Below are 23,700 nucleotides of genomic sequence, written 5' to 3'. Positions count from 1 at the left end.
GTGAAAAGTATTTTGATAGGGATTGCTCTGATCCTGTAGATTTTCTTGAGTAGTATGGTCATTTTAATAATATTAATTCTTCCAGCCCATGAACATGGGGTATCTTTCCATTTGTTTGTGTCATCTTCAATTTCTTTCATCAGTGTCTTATAGTTTTCCAAGTACAAGTTTTTTACCTCTGTGATTAGACATATTCCTAGATATTTTCTTCTTTTTTATGCAGTTGTAAATGGGATTGTTTTCTTAATGTCTCTTTCTGATCATTCATGGTTAGTGTATAGAAGTACAACAGATTTCTGTATATTAATTTTGTATACTGCAACTATACTGAATTCATTTATTACTTCTAATAGTTTGTAGCATCTTTAGAATTTTCTGTATATAGTATCTGCAAATAGTGATAGTTTTATTTCTTCCCTTCCAGTTTGGATGCCTTATATTTATTTTCCTTGTCTAATTGCTGTGGCTAGGATTTCCAATACTATGTTGAATAAAAGTGGAGAGAATGAGCATCCTTGTCTTGTTCCTGATCTTAGAGGAAAAGATTTTAGATTTTCACTGTTTAATATGATATTGGCTGCAGGTTCTTGTCATATATGCCCTTTATTGTGTTAAGGTACATTGCCTCCCTATATCCACTTTGTTGAAAGTTTTTATCAAAAATGGATGTTGAATTTTGTCAAATGTTTTTTTCTGCATCTCTCGGTGTGATCATATGATTTTTATCTTTTATGTTGTTAATGTGTATTTCACACTGATTGATTTGAAGATGTTGAACCATCCTTGCATCCCTGGAATAAATCACACTTGATCATGGTGTATGATCATTTTAATGTATTGTTGTATTAGGTTTGCCAATATTTTGTTGAGGATTTTTGCATCTATATTTATTAGGGTTATTAGTCTGTAGGTTTCTTTTTTTGTGGTGTTCTTATCTGGTTTTGGTATCAGGGTAATGCTGGCCTCATAAAATAAGCTTGGAAGCTTTCTCTGCTCTATAATTTTTTTGGAAAAGTTTGAGAAGAATAGCTATTTAATCTTTGAGTGTTTGGTAGAATGCACCAGTGAAGCCATATGGTCCTGGATTTTTGTTTGTTGAGAGGTTTTTGATTACTGTTTCAATCACATACTAGTGATTGGTCTGTTCAGATTTTTATTTATTCAAGAGTCATTCTTGAAAGATTGTAAATTTCTAGGGATTTATCCATTTCTTCCTGTTTTTGTAATTTGTTGGTGTATAATTGTTCCTAGTAGTCTCTTATAATTCTTTATATTTCTGTGCTATCAGTTGTAATTTCTCTTCTTTCATTTCTGATTTTATTTATTTGAACCTTCTCTCTTATTTTTAAAGAAAGAATTTTTAGCTTAGATAATGCTCTCTATTATTTTTCTATTTCCTTGATTTCTGTAAATGTCTTTAATATATTCTTCTGTCTACTTATTTTGGCCTTTTTTTTTCCTCTTCATTATTTTGCTCTTCTTTTTCCTTTTCATAAAGTGAAATATTGCTTGTTTCATCCTATATCTTTCTTCTTTTCTAATAAAAGCATTTAACACTGTAAAGCTCCTCACTAAGCATACTTTATAGGTATTCCTCAAAATTTTACATGCTATATTTTCATTTTTATACATATTGAAATGTTTGCTAATTTCCTCCAGGCCCAACTGTTACTGGAAGTGTGTTTTCTTTTAATTCCCAAATAGTAGGCATTTTGTTAAGTATATTACAGTTATCTTAATGTTATATAATTGTGTTTGCCTTATTTGTGGCATACTTCTAAGTAAACATTTAAAGATTAATAATGTTATATATGTATACAAATATACAAATCATAATAAAACTTAGATCACAATATTAAAAATATTATTTTGACCAATTTCAGCGGGCCACTGTGGAATTCCAGAGCTTATTGTGAATGGTCAAGTTATTGGAGAAAATTATGGATACAGAGACACAGTTGTTTATCAATGTAATCCTGGTTTTCGACTGATTGGTTCTTCAGTGAGAATATGTCAACAGGATCACAACTGGTCTGGTCAACTTCCATCCTGTGTGCGTAAGTAAGCATGGCAAAAGTAATTAGAGACCTCTGTTTAGTTCTCTTGCAATTACTAGTAATTTTTTTCTTAGGTAAGAGAAATGATTATATAGACAGATCCACACATATGTACATGTGTGTGCACGTGTCTGTGTATTTAAATAACTAAGTTCTCACAGTGCATTTTTTTATACTGACACACACTAGTCTTTAAAGTAGGGTGTGTTCAGAAGCATATAAAACCATCCACCATGAAAGTGGAAGAAATATTAGAAAGCCTGTCATTACTTTGTGGATTTGGAACAATTTTGGAATTGTTTTAATAAAGATCTTACTAGTTCAACAAATATCCATCTGATCTTTTAAGTTGATTTAGATGTGAATTTACACATGAAGGATAAAATGAATTTTAAAATAGCTGAGTAATAACTCTAGTATTTTTTCTTACTCCACTGAATACCCAGCAGTACACAGTATTTCATATCACAATCTATCCTATTTTGGATCAGAAAGTAAATTATCCATATATTTCTTATTTTTTTCTCCTAATAATTTCCATCAGCAATCACTGACATTTGTATTAAAAATGGTGTTAGAAAATTAGAATAAACACTGTAAATACGTTGTAATTTTAACACTATAGGATCAAATGATAGAGATTTTGGATGCTTCAGAGAAATAATGCGTGGGTCTTTAAGTATGGGTTCACAGGAAATATTTAATTTGTGGCCAGTTACATCCATATTTATAAATTCTATCATTGTCACATTCTTATCCAATCAACAGAATTTTTTTGGAGTTCTAGTTTAATAGAAAATACATTAATGTGTTGAGATTTAATAGGATAATAGAACATGTAGTTAGCAAAATTTCTTCTCTGTGGTGTGTGTGTATAGGGGGCAGACAGTTAATGATTTAAAGACAGCAATATTATGCTGGATCCATCCCAGATTTTTTGCCTTTCATTATATCAAAGCATAGGCAACTAATACCATTATTTTTCTTGCTGAATAATTGAGACTATAAATGGAAATTGGCCCTTGGGGTAAAACAGGTTTCTTTATCAATAATTTTAAACAAGAATAAGATGCAGTTACATTTTCAAATGAATAGGTTGACGTTAACAATACAGTTGAAAATTAATTGCTCTTGGGTCATTTTTAAAGTACTAAAAGTGACTTGGGTCTTTCACTGTGCCCAGTTATGAAGCAGTATTACTGGACTTCCTGTGATTAATAAAGTGAGATAATGCAATAAAACAGTTCACAGGAATACAGAGTGTTTGGGAAAAGCCAGCACTAAATGAACTCTAAAAAAGAACCAAAACTCTAAACGATGTAAATAATGCATCTAATTGATACCATTATTTCCAAACAAAACTGTGCTAAGTTATTAAATATCAATAGTGAAGAAACTATACCAGTAAGGTTGATTGGTTTAGGGAATCTTAATATTGGTATCTCAATATATTAAGAATTCTACAGCATAAGGCATCATTTTTTATTGCAGTCACATTAAGTTATTCTTCAAGCAAGATTTTGCTAATCTATTAATCATAAAAATGGTTGTATAAATATTATTAAAAGAAACTATTTCAAAATTAAATACAAAAAATTGCCTTCATTTATCTGCAATTCTTAAACTTAACTAGAAAAGGAAATTTGGTTTAGTTTCATTCCTTTTGCCATTAACTAGTGATATGAATTTCAGTCATTCCCAAATTTCTTTGAATTTCAGTATTTTTCCCTAAAATGAAATAGAATGAAAAGCTATCATAGAACTTTAAATATCTGTGTACTACTTGCATGTAATTACTACAATTATAAATAATTGTCTACTTACTAATATAATTCTTCTATATTAGACTATTTTGGCATTCTAAATTGTTCCTTTGCATTAGTAAAATTACTTTAAGTATATTTTCATACGAAAGTGGCCTTCTTTCCACATTCTTTGAAATGATTAAGTATAATTTTCATGTAATAATTGATAACTAATTATTCTGTTCTGTGTCTCTCCCACCCTGGCCCTGTTGCTATTAGCTGTGAGCTGTGGTCACCCTGGTAGTCCAATTTATGGAAGAACAAGTGGAAATGGATTCAACTTTAATGATGTGGTAACATTCTCTTGCAATATTGGGTATCTTATGCAAGGGCCAACAAAAGCACAGTGCCAGGCCAACAGACAGTGGAGTCATCCTCCACCAATGTGCAAAGGTAAAAATCTAACTATATTCCAGCTTAGGGCATGGTAATAATGTGTCTGTTTAGACATGCATGATAACATTTGAAACAGTTTGGACAGAACAGTAGAAAATTTTCAGCTAATAAAGCAAAAATATTTAATATTGATGTTATCTCATTAGCAATGCTTTCCTTTTTCTTATTTTTTAACATTTTTAGAAGTCAAAACTGACAAACTTTATTTCAGCTGCTTAACTATGTTATCTTGTACCTATTTTATGGCTGTATATAAAGTCATTCATATCTTTTTTACTTGCAGTTTGCTTCATAATCAATGGAACTTTTCAATTTTTTAAATATCTTTTATAATTTTTATTGGAGTATAGTTGATTTACAATTTTGGATTAGTTTCAGGTGTATAGGAAAGTGAATCAATTAAACATATACATATATCCACTCTTTTTTAGATTCTTTTCCCATGTAGGTCATTACGGAGTACTGAGTAGAGTGAGTTCCCTGTGCTATACAGCAGGTCCTTATTAGTTATCTATTTTATATACAGTAGTGTGTATATATCAATCCCAATCTCCCAATTTATCCCTCCCCCTCTTTGCCCCTGGTAACCATAAGTTTGTTTTCTGCATCAGTGACTCTATTACTGTTTGGTAAATAAGTTCATTTGTACTGTTTTTTTTTTTTTAGATTCCACATATAAGCAATATCAGATATTTGTCTTTCTCTATCTGACTTACTTCACTCAGTATGACAATCTTCATATTTTTGGTTAAACAATGTTTGAGGCCTAGGGCTTCCCTCGTGGCGCAGTGGTTGAGAGTCCACCTGCCGATGCAGGGGACACGGGTTCGTGCCCCGGTCCAGGAAGATCCCACATGCAGCAGAGCGGCTAGACCTGTGAGCCATGGCCGCTGAGCCTGCGCGTCCGGAGCCTGTGCTCCGCAACGGGAGAGGCCACAACAGTGAGAGGCCCACGTACCGGAAAGAAACAAAACAAAACAAAACAATGTTTGAGGCCTAAATTACCATGATACCTGCATTAGACGTTTATTTATTGTTCTCTCTATAGAAGTATATTAAAGATAATTGTTTTGTGTTTTTTCCACTTCCAAAGACGTATATTTTGTATTGTCTGATAAAGTAACAACCAAATTATCATTTTCTTCCATTTTCTAATTGTTTAAAGCTTGAAAGGTTAAATCTGTACTCAGTGTAATATTTAGGAGTTGCTATTGTTCAAAACAATTTTGCAAAGAAGTTTTCCTTTTTCCAATATTTTCAGCCAAACCAATTTCAGTCCATTATATCCCATTAAAATGTTAATATTATTCCTTGAATCTTTGGTTTGTTTGATTAAATTTACCTTTGAAACTACGTTTCTAATGGAAATCTATATAAGTATATGTATATTATTCCAAACATATATTTCAAAATTTGTCATTTGTTTAGTGGTCAACTGTTCTGATCCCGGAATTCCAGCCAATTCCAAAAGAGAAAGTAAAATAGAACATGGGAATTTCACCTATGGCACTGTGGTATTCTATGACTGCAATCCTGGATATTTCTTATTTGGATCTTCAGTTTTGATATGTCAACCAAATGGACAATGGGACAAACTTTTACCAGAATGTATCAGTAAGTAGATAATGGGAACCCTTCCTTGAGATAATGCCGTGGAAGGAACATGTATATTTACTGTCTTTATGAAATATTTAGGGCTGTGTATCAGAAGGAAGCATGTTGATTGTATTGTCTTATTTTGAAACTACACTTCCCTAAATCCTGCCAATTCAATGCCCAAATGCCATTTTTATTAGTAATAATGTGATTAATATTTCTCTGTCATCCCTTGATTTTGAACCTTTATGGAGCAGATAGAATATTAAAAGCAGATGTATTTCATACTCTATGATGTTACCATCCCATGAGAATAAACTACATTTTTATTTTCTATTGTACTAATATTTCAAATTTCATTTAAAGCAAAATTAGTTTAATATAAACAGCAACAAGTGCTTGAAAATACTTGAGAAATTAGACAAAGGTGTTACTTAATACTTACTGACTTTAAGTATTTATTATATACAGGTACATGCACATAAGAAATGTTAATACACATCAGCTTTCAAGTCAGTCAGCATACGAGTGCATTTTGTTATATGTTGTGATTGTAGAATATAAATAAAATAAATTATAGCAGCTTTGCATATAATTAACATGTGTAGTGAGACAATAATTTAACAGAAATAAATCAAAATTTTGTGAAGACATAGAGAAGTGAACATGAATTCTAGGAATTCAGCTTATTGATAGGTCTCAAATATATTTACATCTCAGAGCTGATGAATCTTGGACATGATAGGAGAGAGAAGAACTTTATAGATTGAAGGAGTAGTGTATCAAGAAAGCATTGTGCAAGTAATTTTTGGTTATACTAAATTGCTAAATTATAAAATTATTTTATGATCATGTTTTATTTAAGAGGCACTTTCTTTATGTTCATGGGGTAAGATTTTTTGAAAAATTAGTGGCATCATTCATGTACTCATTCACAAACTAACAAACAAAACTTTATACAGTGTCTATCTAATTTCATATTCTATGCAGATAATTAAATCAATTGTTGATCCCTTGTTTAAAATGCATTTGATTTCTTTTTGTAGACTGACTAGTCTAATGGTTTAAGTAATTCACTTACTGAGCCTTGTGTGGCTACAACATTAAAGTTAAAAATCTTTTGTAGGACCTGAAAACGAACTCCTTCAGATTTTCTTAGCTCTTATTTACTTTTTACCTTTTCTTTATTTCCTATAGCACTCCCTGGTACTGTGCTAAGTACTCAGGGGTTTTATTAAGTTTATGTCTCCTTGTGTGCTATTTAATACTTTAGAGTCATATTGTGCTCAGTATTTTTCCAAGTTACAACTAAAAGGGGGCACACAGTAAGTTCCCAAGCTACTTCTAGCTTATAAAGATAATTCTCAATGTGTTAACATCTGATTCTGCTAGGCTTAGCTGTGTTTAGGTTGATAAGCCACTGAGTATCTTCTTTATACAGGATAATTTATTCATTAATGGCCTGGAGTGGAATCTGGACTACATTATGTGTAGTCTACATTGTGTGTCACAGATCCACCTTCATTCCCTCTCCTTTACCCTTAAGTTTTTCCCTTTTAATTTTTGTATAGGCTCATTTTGAATCCTATATGACCTTATTTAGCCAATCCACATCACTCCTGTCCCTAACTTTCACATCCTTATCTAGACACATACATACTTCCAACCCATGCACATATGTATATAAACACACACTCACTACCCCCACACATACAATCTTATACCGATTCAATCATTTAAGTTTACTTACAATGTTCCTGTTAAACTCATGCTCAGGGTGAGTGGGATGACAGAATAACTCCTGTAACTTCAACTGTCATATAGATATTTGATTTCTGGATGATGTGTATATTAGAGCAGATAATTCTGATTTATTTCATAAAAAGTTGGTGCAGGTTGTTTGATAGAGATATAAAAAATTTTATATTCAATAATTATGTATTGTAGTGATTGACTGTGGACACCCTGGCGTTCCTCCTAATGCAGTCCTGTCTGGTGAGAAGTATACCTTTGGGTCCACTGTTCGCTATTCCTGCACAGGAAAGCATACCCTTCTCGGCCAGTCATCAAGGACTTGCCAATTAAATGGCCATTGGAGTGGATCACAACCTCATTGTTCAGGTACCACTTGGAAAATTGGATGATATGTGTTGGAAATTACATTAATAGTATTATTATTATTTGGAATATATACACAAAACAATCTAAAGAGATACAATAATACATTTCTCTTTTAAAAATCTCATGGGAGAAGCTGTAACATTTTTACATTTATCGGAATTCTTCTTAAGGTAGTATGAATTTAGAACACAAATTAATACTGATTTTGTAAATGATAAATTACAGGTATATGTTTTGAACTGTGTTGTATCAAATGTAAGTGGTGTTAGGATGCTACTCTCTGTGAAGTGCTTTTTTTATTCATTAAAATAGCTAACCATTCAAGCTTAAGTAGCTATTCCATTTTAGCAGATATAAAATATGTTTCCCTATAAAGCAATGTTATATCAGTAGTTTCCTGTTAGAATTCAGTTCTTTGTAGATGAACTTTGTAAGCAATCAGTTACTTAATAGCATAATTTTAAAATAAAGCCCGAAATGATTTAAATTAAACTAAGCCAATAATTTTTATGAAAAACATTTATTTTCCTAATTTTATTTGTTATTAATAGACAACATATAGCTCCTGAGTGTCTATGATCCCAATAGAGTTTTCTTAGAATAAGTAAATATTCAGTCTACTTTTAATTAATAATTTGTTCACAGAGTGAGTATTTGAAAAATCTTTTTGAGCTGTTTAAGTTACTGTTTTTCTTCAGAAATTGTATTTCAGTTTTAGAGCTGTGATTTCTCCCTACTTGATACTATTTATTCTGTTTTTACCTATCAGCCAGATATTGGTGCTTATTTTTCTTCCTGTTCTTTCTACTTACATATTGTCCATTATCTTTATATTATTTTATCTCTGTGGAGATCATATGATGACTTATTAGGAGTTGTTTTACACTATTTTTCCTTTAGAGGTAAAAGTTGTGAAATACTTAGTTTCAGATTCCCCTTGTAATTGTGGTTAAACCCTATGAAATAACTACCTGGGTCTTCAAATTTAATCTATAGATTTTTAAAACTATCATAGTTAATTTACTCACTCAGCTAACTGATAATACATATAACACACATCTCTCTCTGTGTCTCTGTCTCCGTCTCTGTCTCTCTCTCTCTCCCTCTCTCCCTCCCTCTCTCTCTTTCTCTGTCATACACACACACACACAGGATTGATTGGGAAACTACTACTTAGTTGTAAAAATAATGTGTACACATATATTTAAAAGTGAAATAGTGACCTTAAATATTTATGTTATTATTAATATTGCATCACATGAATGAGGAAATATTAAGAAGGATTCCAAATACACAGGGCGTGTCAAAATAGGCATCTAGATAGACAGAAAGCACTTTCAATGCTTATGTATTCAACTTTCTCTCTGTCTCTCTTTCTGTGTCTCTCTGTTTCTCTCTCTCACTCTCTGTCTCAAAAGTATACTAATACTGTGGCAACTTTAATTAAAATTATTTACGAAATGATAAAGAGCCAGTAAACCCTAAACACTATAATCAAAAGAGAAACACTTTGGCATCAGCAAAAAATCCGTATTAAGAACTTAAGTCAGAGTTTCTAGTCTTTGTTTACAATTTATTTTTATATTTTCATGTATGAGAAGTATGCAGCTTATTCATTTTTGGTCAGTGGTCATTGATAGAGAAGATTAGGGGGTGAAAGTTTAGAAATACTATATTTTAACATTTATATTTTCCAGTATATCACAGTTCTATTTTAACAGAACCTGATTTCAATTCAGAGAAAGAAAGATGAAAATTGCCAAGTCCATGTTTTAAATTTTAATTGTATAAATCCATTCTCATTTGAGCCCAAAGAACTGTCAATTATAAATTTTCCATTACGTTGGTTAAGAACTAGATTCTGGAAATACTAATGAAATATCTTCAACTTATTGAACGTCTTCAAATATCACTGATATGGAAAATAACACCATACTCTGCAACTATTTTCTTTTTCCTTTAGGCTTTTTCTTATGACTGGAGTCAGATAGGAAATATGAATTACGATTTTACCCAGTCAACTTAGCATATTAAAACACAACATGCACAAAAACAAATTCCTACAAGAATGTTGGACTAAATCATAACTTAATAAATGTTCATTGAAATAAGTTAACTTGAACTGTACTGAATTGCAGGTGATGCTACTGGTACATGTGGGGATCCAGGTACTCCTGGTCATGGTTCTAGACAGGAAAGCAATTTCAGAACCAAAAGTTCTGTACGTTTTGCCTGTGATATTGGTTATATCCTTCATGGCTCAGAAGAAAGAACATGTTTACCCAATGGCAGTTGGACTGGAAGGCAGCCAGAATGCAAAGGTAATCTCAAGTAGAAACTAATAACATTGATGATGCTGGAATTTAATGTGTATCAAATTCAACTGGGTGCTGCTCGTGAAATTACTCCTACCAGTTCTTGTCCTCAACCATGGAATAAAAGCAGTATCATTCCAGTTTTACCAACACTGTCCTATAAGAGAAATATGATAGATAACAATTATTAAGTTACTAAAATTATCTCTCATGGATCATTTATATACATTGTTCACATCACAGTAGATATCAGGATTGGAAAAGTTAAAAAGATTTTTTTTTCCCTTTATCACAGTGCTCTGTATTGTTGACACCACTAGGAAAAAATTAGGTTGTTCTCACATCAACAGTACCTCATGATCTGTTTTAGTTTTCAGGTTTGTAGAAATGGAAAAATATAAACAGATGTCTAAGTATAAATGATATTTTTATTTATAGGTATTGCTCATAACTAGAATTCTTAATATTTGGGGTGTTTAAGTAAAATTGTTAATTGTTCTGACTGATTCAGAGTAAACATAATTTTTACAAGACTGCCTAGAAAAGGAAATGTTGCTGGAAAATTACCCTTATAATTTAAATTGTTCTTTTTGAGATTATTTTAGTGCAAAAACTAAACTTGCAAAGGTATGTATGAAATTTATTTGATGTTGTACCAAATGTATGGGTTTTATAAATAGAAAACAATTCCCAATAAAACCTTCTTGACAGTTTTTTGATTGACTATATTTTCAGACACTTGTATTATGTTTAAAATTAGTGTCCATATTCTAGGAAAGATAGTTATCTTTTTTATAACTGGACTAAATTAATAATCTTAAGAGAGAATTGCAGCTCAGTTTCTATTATAGGGAAAGGGTGGGAACAAAGTTGTGGAGCAAAAGACACTAAGCACACTGTCTTCACTTTATTTCTCAAACTTACTTTCCAAAGGCAAAGTCTTTATAGTGATGTCGTACATTATGTGGGTGATATCTAAGCCAGCTCTTTGCCCAGCTGAACTGCAAAATATTTTTAGACGAAATGCAACCTGGTGCTGACCTTGTTTTGTTAATGTACACATTACAGATAAAATAGACCTAGGAGTTGTAGCAAATAAAACAGAATTAATATTTTCCCCATAAAATGGAGTTCATACAAATCACTTAGAAAAACAGATTCTAGCAGATGACTGGAAAGAGGAAATGAACAGAAAATACAGAAGAGCAAAAAAAAATTGCAAACTATAGAAGAAATTCTACATAACTACTAATCAGAATATTACAATTAAACATCAAACCATCATTTTTCACCTGCTTTAATATGAAATTGTAGCATATGTGCAGCAAAACTAGAACTTTAAAACATTTCTAGAGGTTTTTTAAAATTATATTTTAGATTAAGTTGATAAAAATGCATATATATTCTTAGCTTTGATTTATTAACTCCACTTTTGAGGAATTTTTTTTTCCTAAAGAAAATAAAAATATTGGGGCTTCCCTGGTGGCGCAGTGGTTGAGAGTCCGCCTGCCGATGCAGGGGACACGGGTTCGTGCCCCGGTCTGGGAAGATCCCACATGCCACAGAGCGGCTGGGCCCGTGAGCCATGGCCGCTGGGCCTGTGCGTCCGGGGCCTGTGCGTCCGGAGCCTGTGCTCCGCAACGGGAGAGGCCACAACAGTGAGAGGCCCGCGTACCAAAAAAAAAAAAAAAAAAAAAAAAAAAAAATGATGGGGCATGGTATTGGAGAGGATGTGTGAAAATAAGCAAACTTTCACACTATTGATACAAGTGTGTATTTTTCTAATATCTTGGGTAACACTATATATACTTAAAAATATTTTTCAGAATTAAAATTTTCCAGAAATTCCACTTTCAGAAACTTATCATAAAAATAGGATCAATGTACATAGTTGTATATATAAGCTAGAGTACATTATAACCAAAAATGATAGAGAAACGAAACTAAACTAAATTTCATGTTTATCAGCAGGAGATTAGTTAGGTAGATTATGAATACACACATAATGGAAAACTCTCCAGGTACTAACCTTTATGAAAGAAAGATGCCCTAATTGTAATGTGCAAGATGTATAAGTTTTCTGTCTATACACACATACACACAAACATACAGCACCATTACCAATGATCGAAAAAATTAAATATTTAAGATGCAGCAAGAGATATATGTGGTACTTTCTGAAATTATAAGTACACTTCATATTCGTATAGATAGCAAATTCTGTAAAGTATTAAGATGCCTTCTTATACTACAACAAAATTAGGTACTGCATTTGACATAGGCTTGCTTTTAATATATTTAAAAAATTCACTGATGCCATTGATGGCAAATAGTTAAACATAATACAGAATAATCATATAAGGCATTTGTGTTTCTGACTCCTATTTAGGATACATTGAAAACTTAATGAAAATCATTCCTAGAATTTTAGTGACTTTGTTTTTACTCAGTTAATTTTTTGTACACTTTGGTCCAGAAATAGAGATTATAAAGTTTTAGTGCAAATCAGTTATATACTTATATAAATAAAAACATACATGATGCTTATAATATTTAAGCGTGTTTTATATCTGTTTTATTACAAGTATAATTATAGTAAATCAGTGTATATTTTATATCTGTTTTCTTACAAGTATAATTATAGTAAATCTTTGTTTCTTCTCATTACATATCTTCCAATTTTACATGAGCTGCTTTTTAGGCAGAGACTCTTAAAATTCTTCTTTGAAAGACTTTGTGTTACCCCAAAGCAATACTCTCAAGTAATTACTGTGCAAAGTTTTACCAAAATGACTCACAAAATTCTTTAAAAAGTAGCTTTTATATGATTTGTATCCCAGTAATTAAACTAATAAGATATAAATTCATCTTGAATTTCAGCTCCTTATAAAAGAGAATTCAATGCTTATTTTAGAGGATTTTATTGCTCCTTTGGATAATCTGAAACAATCATTTAGTCCTTAACTTTTTGTGAGAGGATTCCTAAATGCACTATTTTTATATATACTCTTAACCATTTTGTTTTATAGCTGTACAGTGTGGTAACCCAGGGACAACAGCCAATGGAAAAGTCTTTCGGATTGATGGCACAACATTTTCTAGTTCAGTCATTTATTCCTGTGTGGAGGGATATATCCTTTCTGGACCTTCAGTTAGGCAGTGCACAGCCAATGGAACATGGTCTGGAACTTTGCCTAACTGTACAAGTAAGTTTCTTCTCAGTATTTTGAAGTATCACTAGGTATGTGAAAAATAGTTATATAAACATGTATGTGTGTGTTTTGTAATTAATCATACCAGGCAAGGTTTTGAATATTTGTATTGTCCTTCACATTAAAAGATGATGATAGTGTTACGGTTCAAGTGTACACTAGTGAGTTTAAGAATCAGTTGGCTTCCAAGGTATCACATTGGCAGAGAAAAGAGGGATCACAGAATATCAGTGCTATTAAATGTAATTTTACAGTATGTTAAAAACAGAGATGAATTATCAGCTATAATCAAGACTAAAAATACAAGGAATGTACTTTTGTTTTGCCAATCTAGCACATATTAATTGTTGACTTGGTTTTTGAAAAAGCAGACTGATTATTTTTGGGTTTGTGCACTATTGTCGGAAGTCCTGATGGCTGATTTGCCCTCTTGAGATGTTAAAAAATGTGGCATTTCAGAGATTCAGCATCATAATGAAATTACCCACTTGTTGGATTTTTTTAATGTATTTAAAATTCCTATATATAAATTAATGCCTATATATGGAAAAATAGAATTTATTTAACAATAATCTATCCATTGGAAAATCACTGCTGCTTATATTAAGAAGAACTGCAGTAGCATCATGTAAATCATGAAATTTTTGAAAGAAGAGCTATTTTAGGATGTGTTCAGAGACTCATTCAAGGAGTCATGAGACGTTGCTAAAGCCCTTGAGTGAAATAGGCTCTGAGGAGACTAATGGAAGTTTCTTGTGTGTTGAAATTTGAACAGATTATACTTTTGCTGTAGAGGCCCTCATTAAAAGTCGTTTGTGAATATTAACATAAATGGGCATAAGTAAAATTTGTAAATGAGAAGCATGTTGCTTCCAGGATCCAAAAAGATGCTGGGCTTATTTTAATGTTGTGGTGTGGAGAAGGTCAATAGTTCTTGACAGTGTCAGTGGTAGAGCAGCCCTTTGCTGACCTAGTAATTCCCAGAAATTTACTAAGGAGGCAGGCCTTGTACCATGTTTGGGCGAATGATGCATCCCCCACCTTTTTCTTTAGCTCTTTTGTGAGTATTTGTATTTCCTGAATAAATAGCTGAAATAATCTATTCAGAGGAGGATGCTGTCAAACTAATGCCATGTCATATCTGTGATTCTTGAGAAAGTTAGTTGTAGTTAATATCTTACCTGAAAACTGTTGAGATACTTCGTGTATATTGTGTCTCTTCAAAGGTAAAGGCACACTATGGCTGGAAGTTTGTTGAAATAAGCACTGAATAGAACATATCAGCCAAATGTGCAATAGCAAAATATTTCTCAGTTGTTAATTTGAATCAGTAACAAGTTATATTCCTGGCCTTGTGTCAGCACCAGATACTGTTACATCTAATCTTTGCGAGTAGTTTTTTACTTCACCTTGGGCAGTTTTCTCATGGCTTAATCAGTATTCTGCCAAATAACTCAAGGAGTTTTCTCCTTACGTCTCCAGAGATCTGTGTGTGTGTCCTCTCTTGTATTCTGTCTCACTAAGTCTGTCCACTTTGTTGTCTCCTGTCCAATCCATCTTTTCAACTCAGGGAGTCTGCCGGGCTCTGCATGGGGTCCTTCTCCCTGTGCCACAGCCTGGAAACTCTCTTTGGGCAGTAAGACGAGGCAGTCATAGCAATCACCTCATTTGTTTCCTGTCACTCAAGGATCACTGTGCTTTGCTGCCTGATGAAACTTGACTTTTTTTGAGGGGGGTGGGATTGGGAAGTTGTTTCAAATGGAGAGTAAATTCTTCCTTGTTTCTCCATCTTGAAGGAAAGAAGTCCTCCTACTTACTTTGAAAATGTCTCATTTTTTAAAATACTGAACATTCTAACAATTAAGAAATATGCTTTACTGTTTTCATAGTACACCACCCCAATCTGAACCTTTAAAACTCTTACCTAGTACCCTTTAAGTATTAGCTCAAACGGCACATTTGGCAAAAGCCTTCTTAGGGCACTTCTTCCTCATATCCACTTTGGCTAAAACTGATCTCTCTACATTGTATAACTCTTTTATGGCAGTTCCTTACCTCACTAAACTATAAACTTAATAGGGCATTAGTACATGGGGCTGTTTATATCATTGACCCTCTAGCACCTGATACATAAATTGACCAAGTAAATAGTTGTTGACTGACTCAAATATCTCATATGAATTTAATTTAGCTATTAGTGCACATGACTTACCATTCCACTCCATTTTAAAATACTTGCAGAGAGGGCTTGTAATTTATAGATAACATAGCACACAGTTTCTGGTATATAGTATGTTTTCAATATATAGTTATGAAAAAGAAGGAAATAATGAATATATTCAGAATAAAGGAAATATACTGAGTAACATTTTTTTTCACATTGAATAACAATTTTTTTTATTCATGGATAAATACCTAAGTCTTTTATTTAAAGTATTTTCCAACTTTAGTAAAGAAAAACACATACTAGTTCTTAAGATTGAAAATTAGATTAAATTTTTTACTGAATTGGTTTTCCTTAGGAATTTTTAAACAAGTTAAAAAACACTCAATTCAACACAGACCGGGAGCAAATAACGTATCAAAATTTAAAGTTTCTTTTTTATGTCAGTTCTTCAAGGAGAAATATTGTGTTGAGTAAGGTATTTCAAGCATTAGCTTTTAAATGATGAATTGCTATTAAACTAGAAACTGAGAATTTTAACAGTTGATTTACTTCACAGCAAACACCTCAGTAGCAACCCAAACCAAAAGCAAAAATAAAAATATCCTTCAAAAAGAAATACAGAGAGAGGTTTCAGTGGAAATTAAAACAGATTAAACTCCTGTAATTAAAGAATCTAACATACTGAAAATTTTATATGTGGTGATCTGTTGTTGATTAGAACAAGTGTTTCAGAGTCCTTCTCATTAATTTGCAGTGGAAGTTAATTTCAATATATGATTGATAGAATCATGTAATTTTGGAGCTGGAAGAGATTGTATTGTAGTCTTATATGCATAGGTCAGGAAATTGAGGCACCAAATCATTTAACTGATTTACTGAATACTGACAGAGCTCACCACTAAACAGTTATTTCTGCCACATAAATGGATGAAATTTCCCATTAAATTAATTTTTTCATTTTTTATATATACCAGAAACATTAAATTCACATAAAGCATATGTTTAATAAATTTTGATTTAATGTAATTGCCTTTTGTAGGCATTATTTTTCTAGTATCTGTATGCAAGGACATAAACATGAATTTAAAATGAATTAAATTAAGTATGAAAAAATTTAAAATATTGAACTAAATTTCTAAACCAAATTCCTGATTCCAATTTTTGGAAAACCCACCTAAAGAAAACAAAACCTTCCTTTTTTTCTTTTCATTCAAAGTGTTACTATTTCTATTCATAATAAATAAATTTGTCATTGCTTACCATTTGTTAGGATTTATGTTAAGTGCTTTACACAAGTTCTCTCACTTAATCCTCAGAACAGATCTATAAAGTATATACTATTATCCTTTCTATTTCACATTTGAAGAAATGGTATCTTACAGAGAAAATATAACTTTCTTTCCTGTGCTAACACAGCTAGTAAATGTGGATTCTAAGATTTAAACTCAAGTCTTTTTAACTCAGGAAGCAATGTTATCAAGTTCACTTCATTTTCTCCTTCTGTATTTTTCCTCCTCCTTGTTTTCTTGCTTTATTTCCTATTTTTTTTTTACCATAGTCAAATATATTTGACATGATATAAATATAGGGCATTGCTTATAAGGCATATGAAAATGTTTTGTTAATTTATAGCCTGTTCCTCTCTTACTTTTCCAATTTGTCTACATTTACCAATTGGAGTTCTGCAAAGTTATGTCATTTTTTAATGAGCTGATCACTTGTAAAATTTGTGTTTGCTCAACAGTACTTTCCACTCAAAATTGCAATTTTCTCTATATAGCTTAGCAATAATTTTTTGGTTATCTCAAGATGAGAGTTCAAACATATAGTACAGGTATGTCAATAATAAATCTAAATCTTGCAGGAGATGAAATATTTTAATATGATGAGTCAAAAGAAAAGAACAGGAGTACTGTTGAATCACATATATTATAATTGAAAATAGGGATCTGATAGATTTAGGACAATATCAGTTGAAAGAGATAAAATCAACAAGATTGATTACATGACACACGTTTCAATATAGGATGATTTGAATAGGAAAGAATTAATAAAAGTCTTAAAATATAGTTGAATAAATCATCTAGTTACAATGGTTGAATGAAAGTAAAATATAAAGAATTGAATTATATTTAGATTTTTTTTCTACATTTTAAAAATAAAATTTTGGTTACTTTAAATGTTTTCCCCCTCCGTAACTGGGCTAGTTATCCTTAGGCAGCTAGTACCTCCTGCATAGTGATAATCAAAGGAGTGATCCAATTTTTAGAATATTATTTTATTTTTAACTTATTATAGTAATATAGTTTATATAAAATACAGTTTAAATGAAATAGAAAGAGAACCGCGGGTATATAATATAATTGGATGACTTATGGATTCAGTTAATAAAAACTCATTTACCTAGAACCTATCATAGAGCCCTTTGCCAGGAACTGGCAAATTTTAGTAAGGTTGGTCTCTGGTCTCTAATATTTCACACGCAGTAAAGTAGCTTTGGCATTTCAAGCATTTTTGCCCTTTGAGAATTTCCTACCAGAGTGATTTGCAAATATACCTTTTATTTGCTTGATTTCCCAGCAGCAAAACAAACACACACACACACGCACAAACACACACAGATTTTTTTGTTCTTAAAACACTCCTTTCCAGTCACATGTGTAGATGTGTCACCTGTGATTTTCCTTATCCATTTTCATGATTTTAGAAAACATTTTTGGAATAAACATAATTAAATACTAATGGTAATGCCCCTACTTTTCTTCCTCATATCTAGCCTTATTACAGATATTGGTAAAAGGATAAAATGTTCCTCACATAAATTCTAACTGCTAATATTCTCCAGCTTCAGATTATAGAGGAATTGAGAAATTGTACACTTAATCTTTCTCTAAAAATATGCCTCGAAACCAAGAACTCTTCCCTCTTCTCTATGCCTATCCTTCTGCATCTCCAGACAGGTCCTTATTAAACCCACCACCAGTGCTGGAGTATGACGTTTCCCCCAAATAACTAATTTTCTCATGGGTGAGTAAAAGAATATATCATGAGATCAAAATCATGCATTCAAATATCGTGAACACTTTGGCAGAGAAATTATAAATGTTAAGAAGCATCCACAGAACTTAAACCAAGCTGGAAGGAAAAGATATTTGCTATAATACCAAGAAGCTTGTAACAGTGTCCTGATTTTAAGATTTGGTGAAGTCCCCTTCTGTAATGTTCAGACTGAGAGAGAAGATCTAAAAACTAAGCACAAGTAAATACTCATTAAAAACATATATACATTTTTTATTAACACAGAAACCCTTCAAGATACTAATAGTATGGAAACATTATCTTTCACAAAATCTAACAGGCAGAGCCACCTCTGGTACCTAGGGCACATAGTGTTTGGGAAAAAGATACAATCTGTGCCAGGACAGGGCTTGTCAAGTAAGGATTGGCTGTCAGGTCTAAAGAAAAAGAAGAAAAAAAAAATATATATATATATATATATATATATGTATGTATATAATTTGTTTCTTGGATATTTTTTTAACCTACCAGGACTTCTGCTTCCAAACTGATCAATGCCCTGCATCCTACAAGTCATTTGGGCCAGGGACAGCATACTTAATCATACCCAGTGATGAATGAAACTACAGCTTTTTGTTCCAAATACCCAACACAGAAATGGCTCTTACCCAGTCTTTTTTTTACCAGCCTGAGAATTCTCATGGATTTTTTTTGTAGAGGATAGGTCAGGGAGCTGGGCTAGTCTTACACAAGAGAAAGCTGGGGGCTATCCCAGAATGAAACTGGGGGAGATGAAGCTAAAAAGTCATCTAAATCTTCTCAAGAAGAGAGAATTATCCTTCAGGGCAGCGGTTCTCAGACAGGGGTGATTTTGCTTCCCAGGGGCAATGTCTGGACATGTATTTGGCTGTCACATTGCAGGTGAGTGGGATGAACTGTTGGTATCTAGCAGGTAGAGATCAATGTTAAACACCCCCCCCCATGCATAAAGCAGCCAAGAATTATTGGTCCCAAATGTCATAGTGCCAGGGTTAAAGTTGAGAAAACTTACCTTACTGAGATATAAAAAGGAAACTAACTTTTGCGTTGGGAGATTATGTAGAATCAGAAGTGTTACCGGGGAAGTGGCTTGAGCACCTTTCTGGAACTTCATTGTGCTACAGAACTCTGTTCTGGACTTGAAACCCAGCAAAGCACATGTGTAATGATGTCCAAGCAAGCATGTCCATTGCTGCACTGTGTACAGTGGGAAAATGATGGGATAACTCAAATATCAGTCACAGGGGTTTGGTTACATGAATCATATTGCATGTATATCCATGCAAGGGAATATCATGTCATTAAAAACAAGTTAAATGGATCTATATGTATTAACACGCAAAAATGTTCATTAGATATTGAGTAAAAAATGAATTCTGTTGTAAAAGTGTGGGTAATGTGATCATATTTTTTTTAAAAATGCATATTTATAATGTTCATTTAAGAAGTTAAAAGAGAAAGTAGTTTTGAGGTGGCATAGATTGACTAGAATTAGTACAATTATGTTTTATATTTAGCATAGAGGTTATATACTTAGATTTATCATAAATGATGCCAAATAAGCATTAATTACATGATAGAAGCTAATTAGAAAAGCTCACACAAAACCAAACTCAAACCTTTCAAACAATTCATGTGTTTTTGAGAATTTGGGTTGTTTAATTATTCCTTACATACTCATTCACTCATTTATTCTTTAAACAACTATTTTACTTAATCTCTTATGATGAGTCATGCCCAAGACTAGGCTCAGAGAATACAGTAGTGTAGAAAAGAGAGAAAATAACTGTCTTCATGGAGTTTATTGGGTTGTTGGGTGTGTGGATGCATGCGTGTGCGTGCGCTTTTGCTGTGTGCATGCACTCTTGCTGTGTGCGTGCACTCTTGCTGTGTGCATAAGGGATTTGGTGACCTTAGAAAAGATTCTCTTGCATTAAACCACAGCACCCTGTTGTTAGGCACTAATGTCTCTGAATTTTAGGGGAAAGCCCTAAAGAGCTACTATTCTAAGGTTTTGCCTAAAAAAACCCGAAAGCCTCTTTTTGTTGCTGAAAACAAGCTGGTGGTGACTGAATTGACTTGTGGAGCAGGTGCTGTTTACAAAGATTGTTGCTATTGGAAACTTCCTCTTTGACCTTTGCTTCATTATGAAACCACCAGAACAAATCCTTCTGAAGCTGTTGTTATCAGGCATTTCATTCATGATGCTGCCAAGATATGCAGAACTCTTCCTCAGGCTTCTCTAAAATAAACCCTCTGTCTTCTTTCGGTGGCTACATCTCACTCAGCTCATGTGCCTTACGACTGGGTTAGCTGTTCTTTCTTGCCAGAATTCTAATTCAGTCTGTAAAGCGCTGCCCAGAAAACAATAACTATCTGTTGGTGTTCTCTTTAATTTTCCTTCTTCTTAGCTTTGAATCTAGATTAAAAATATAAAATAACAAGTAAAATAAAATGAAATCTTAAACTCATTTTTATATGATTACACGTTTTAAAACTGCAAAAAGAATTGACATCTTATGGTAAACAAGTAGGATTTGATTTCCTATTCAACTCAGTTGTACAATTTAAAAAATATTTTCCTTGTCAGTAACTAAAAGAATTAAAATCATCCTATATACAAAACTCTTATTAGGAGTCAGATAGAAACACTGAATGAGTGATTTCAGCAAACTCTTCAGGGCTCTGAGGATTAGCAGGCAGAATGTCGTGAATATTATTCTTTAATTTAAATGTCATCATTCATGGTCCTAAATTTCTTAGGCTCAACAGATTAGAATAATATGAAAAAAACCTTGACATTCATAATTTTAATGGTAAATTAATAAATACAATATAATTTAATTGTCATTAGGTCTTCTATGTCTTAATCTATTTTTAGTCTTTAACCCTAGACTTCCAAAATGGGAACTATTAATTAATTACTGTTAATTCAAAATAAAAATGAGACAGTATAACTTAGATTTACCTGGTAAAATTATTTGTCCTTTTATGAAAAAAAAATTCAAAAGGCAAAACAAATACTAAAAGGCAGGTATGCCACATGTTTTTTGTCTCCAGAAAAGGAAAAGTGATGTGACCTTTTGTGTTTTCCTTTTTCTCTTAGCCACCAGAAAGCGTTTAGCCAAGCATGCTTAAATCATGTTTCTCAAAACAGCAAGTGCTTTTGTGGCTTATATATGATCTCTGTTATGCTTTGTTCTTAAATGCCATATTTAGACTTAATTCTGTTTCCTATGCTGTCATCAGTCTTTTTGAAAGTTTTTGTGTGGCGTCATTTTATAAACGAGAATATTATATATGTAATTTGAGACAGCTTTATGGACCAGCATGATTGTTAGAATCTCGTGCTCAAAAGCCTCCTGTGGTTGGTGTTTAATGCTCTGTTCACTGTCTCAAAATTTTTAATGATTTAATCTTTGAATTTGTGTTTTATAATTAAAGCCCACTGGGACAATGGAGCATGTGCTGAAGGTTTGGAGAGTCTGCTCTTGTACAATTTGCCTCCCTGCTTCCCTGTCTTTCTAGGATGGGTTATAGGCCTTTAGCTCCCTACCACCTGCTGCCCCTGGCCCTGCCTGGCCTTCCCACTCCCACCCCTGCTCTGGGCCACTGATGCCTTCTGCCCAGCCGGTCCATCATGTCATTAGCAGAAGGAGGCTCACACTGCACCTCTGTTCTTCACCCCTTTGTGGGGTCTGGGTGCAAGCGTGGGTGGAGCTGCTTGGATTTGGCTCTACTCATGGAGTCTTGGGGCAGAGGCAGGGCAGCAGCTAACCCTTTCCTAGACTGGCGATACAAGGCAGATTTGGCAAGCACTTGACAGAGGCCTCTTACTCACCCCTAATCCAGGAAGCAAACACATTCCAGAGTGGAGGTCGCAATTTCTTGAGGATTTTTCTGTCACTTGGGATGGCAATGAGATGATGGAAATGGGAAGTTGATTTCTCTATCCCTAGCTCTGGCATTTTCATTTTTCACTAGGCCCACAAATTATATATCTTGCCCAGTATGTGATAAATTCACATTTTATAGTTTATTCATTCTTTCATTTATTCAATAAAATTATTATTTTTGCACCTAGCATTATGTTAGTTAAAAACTATGATAATATCCAGTTGAGTGGCACTGTGCAGAAAATATACTCTCAGTCCAGCAAGCCTGATAAATTAGAGATTTCAGTAACCATATATAGGAGTATAAATTTCAAATGTTATGTTAGAAATCTCGATCCTATAGGAGAGCTTCTCCATGATTATTTAATTCAGGTTAGAAGAGGTTACCACATCAGAGTTTTTTACAACATAATAGCATACTAACCTGGCCTTTTCGAGTCTAAATGACAGTTTCTGAGCCATGTGTATAGAATCTGTAATAAGTAACTGATCATAATCAGGAATTGCCAGTATGTGGTTTAAATATGCTTATGTTTTATCATTAAAAATGAGCATGATAACTAATTTTCCCTACTTTTATATTAAGTATGGCATATGCTTACTATTTCTTTCCATTAAATACATGCCACATTAACTATCTGCTCTTCCAATCCAATATTGATAGTAATCAGTTGTGGAGACCCAGGTATACCAGCCAGTGGACTGAGATATGGAGATGATTACGTGGTTGGACAAAATGTTTCCTACATGTGCCAGCCAGGCTATACAATGGAATTGAATGGTTCCAGAATCAGGACTTGTACAACTAATGGCACTTGGAGTGGAGTAATGCCAGCTTGTAGAGGTATGATAATGATTTCTTCAATATTTATAAGTGATAACCACCACATATTTTCTGCATTAATATGCAAATTTAAAGTAAATTTAAATAGTGTTTTTTTGTATTGTTTTGCTTTTTTTTCTGGTACCAAAATTGAGTGCTTTAAACCATATAGATAATAACATATAAGATTTTAAAACATTTTAACAAAAACATTATATCTCATTGTAAGTAATGATAATGAACTGTCATACAACC

The 23,700-nt window shown here is 32.8% G+C and overlaps 1 protein-coding gene across 3 annotated transcripts in view; it reads left to right on the top strand.

Moving 5' to 3' along the window:
- Positions 1-23,700, top strand: part of CSMD3 (CUB and Sushi multiple domains 3) — a 1,084,122-nt gene that overhangs the window by 1,014,513 nt on the left and 45,909 nt on the right. For all 3 annotated transcript variants that reach the window (XM_027092553.1, XM_027092552.1, XM_027092550.1), the window contains 7 exons: positions 1,884-2,057; positions 4,082-4,255; positions 5,687-5,872; positions 7,802-7,975; positions 10,114-10,296; positions 13,320-13,496; positions 23,287-23,466. In XM_027092553.1, the coding sequence (XP_026948354.1) occupies positions 1,884-2,057; positions 4,082-4,255; positions 5,687-5,872; positions 7,802-7,975; positions 10,114-10,296; positions 13,320-13,496; positions 23,287-23,466 (1,248 nt within the window). The remainder of the gene's footprint in view (positions 1-1,883; positions 2,058-4,081; positions 4,256-5,686; positions 5,873-7,801; positions 7,976-10,113; positions 10,297-13,319; positions 13,497-23,286; positions 23,467-23,700) is intronic.

The sequence above is a fragment of the Aethalodelphis obliquidens genome, unplaced genomic scaffold, assembly GCF_003676395.1.
Source record: "Aethalodelphis obliquidens isolate GAN/ISIS:26980383/991018 unplaced genomic scaffold, ASM367639v1 scaffold79, whole genome shotgun sequence".
Classification (NCBI taxonomy): domain Eukaryota; kingdom Metazoa; phylum Chordata; class Mammalia; order Artiodactyla; family Delphinidae; genus Aethalodelphis; species Aethalodelphis obliquidens.
Note: the sequence above shows the minus strand (reverse complement) of the source record. Positions and strands in the feature narration are given on the sequence as shown.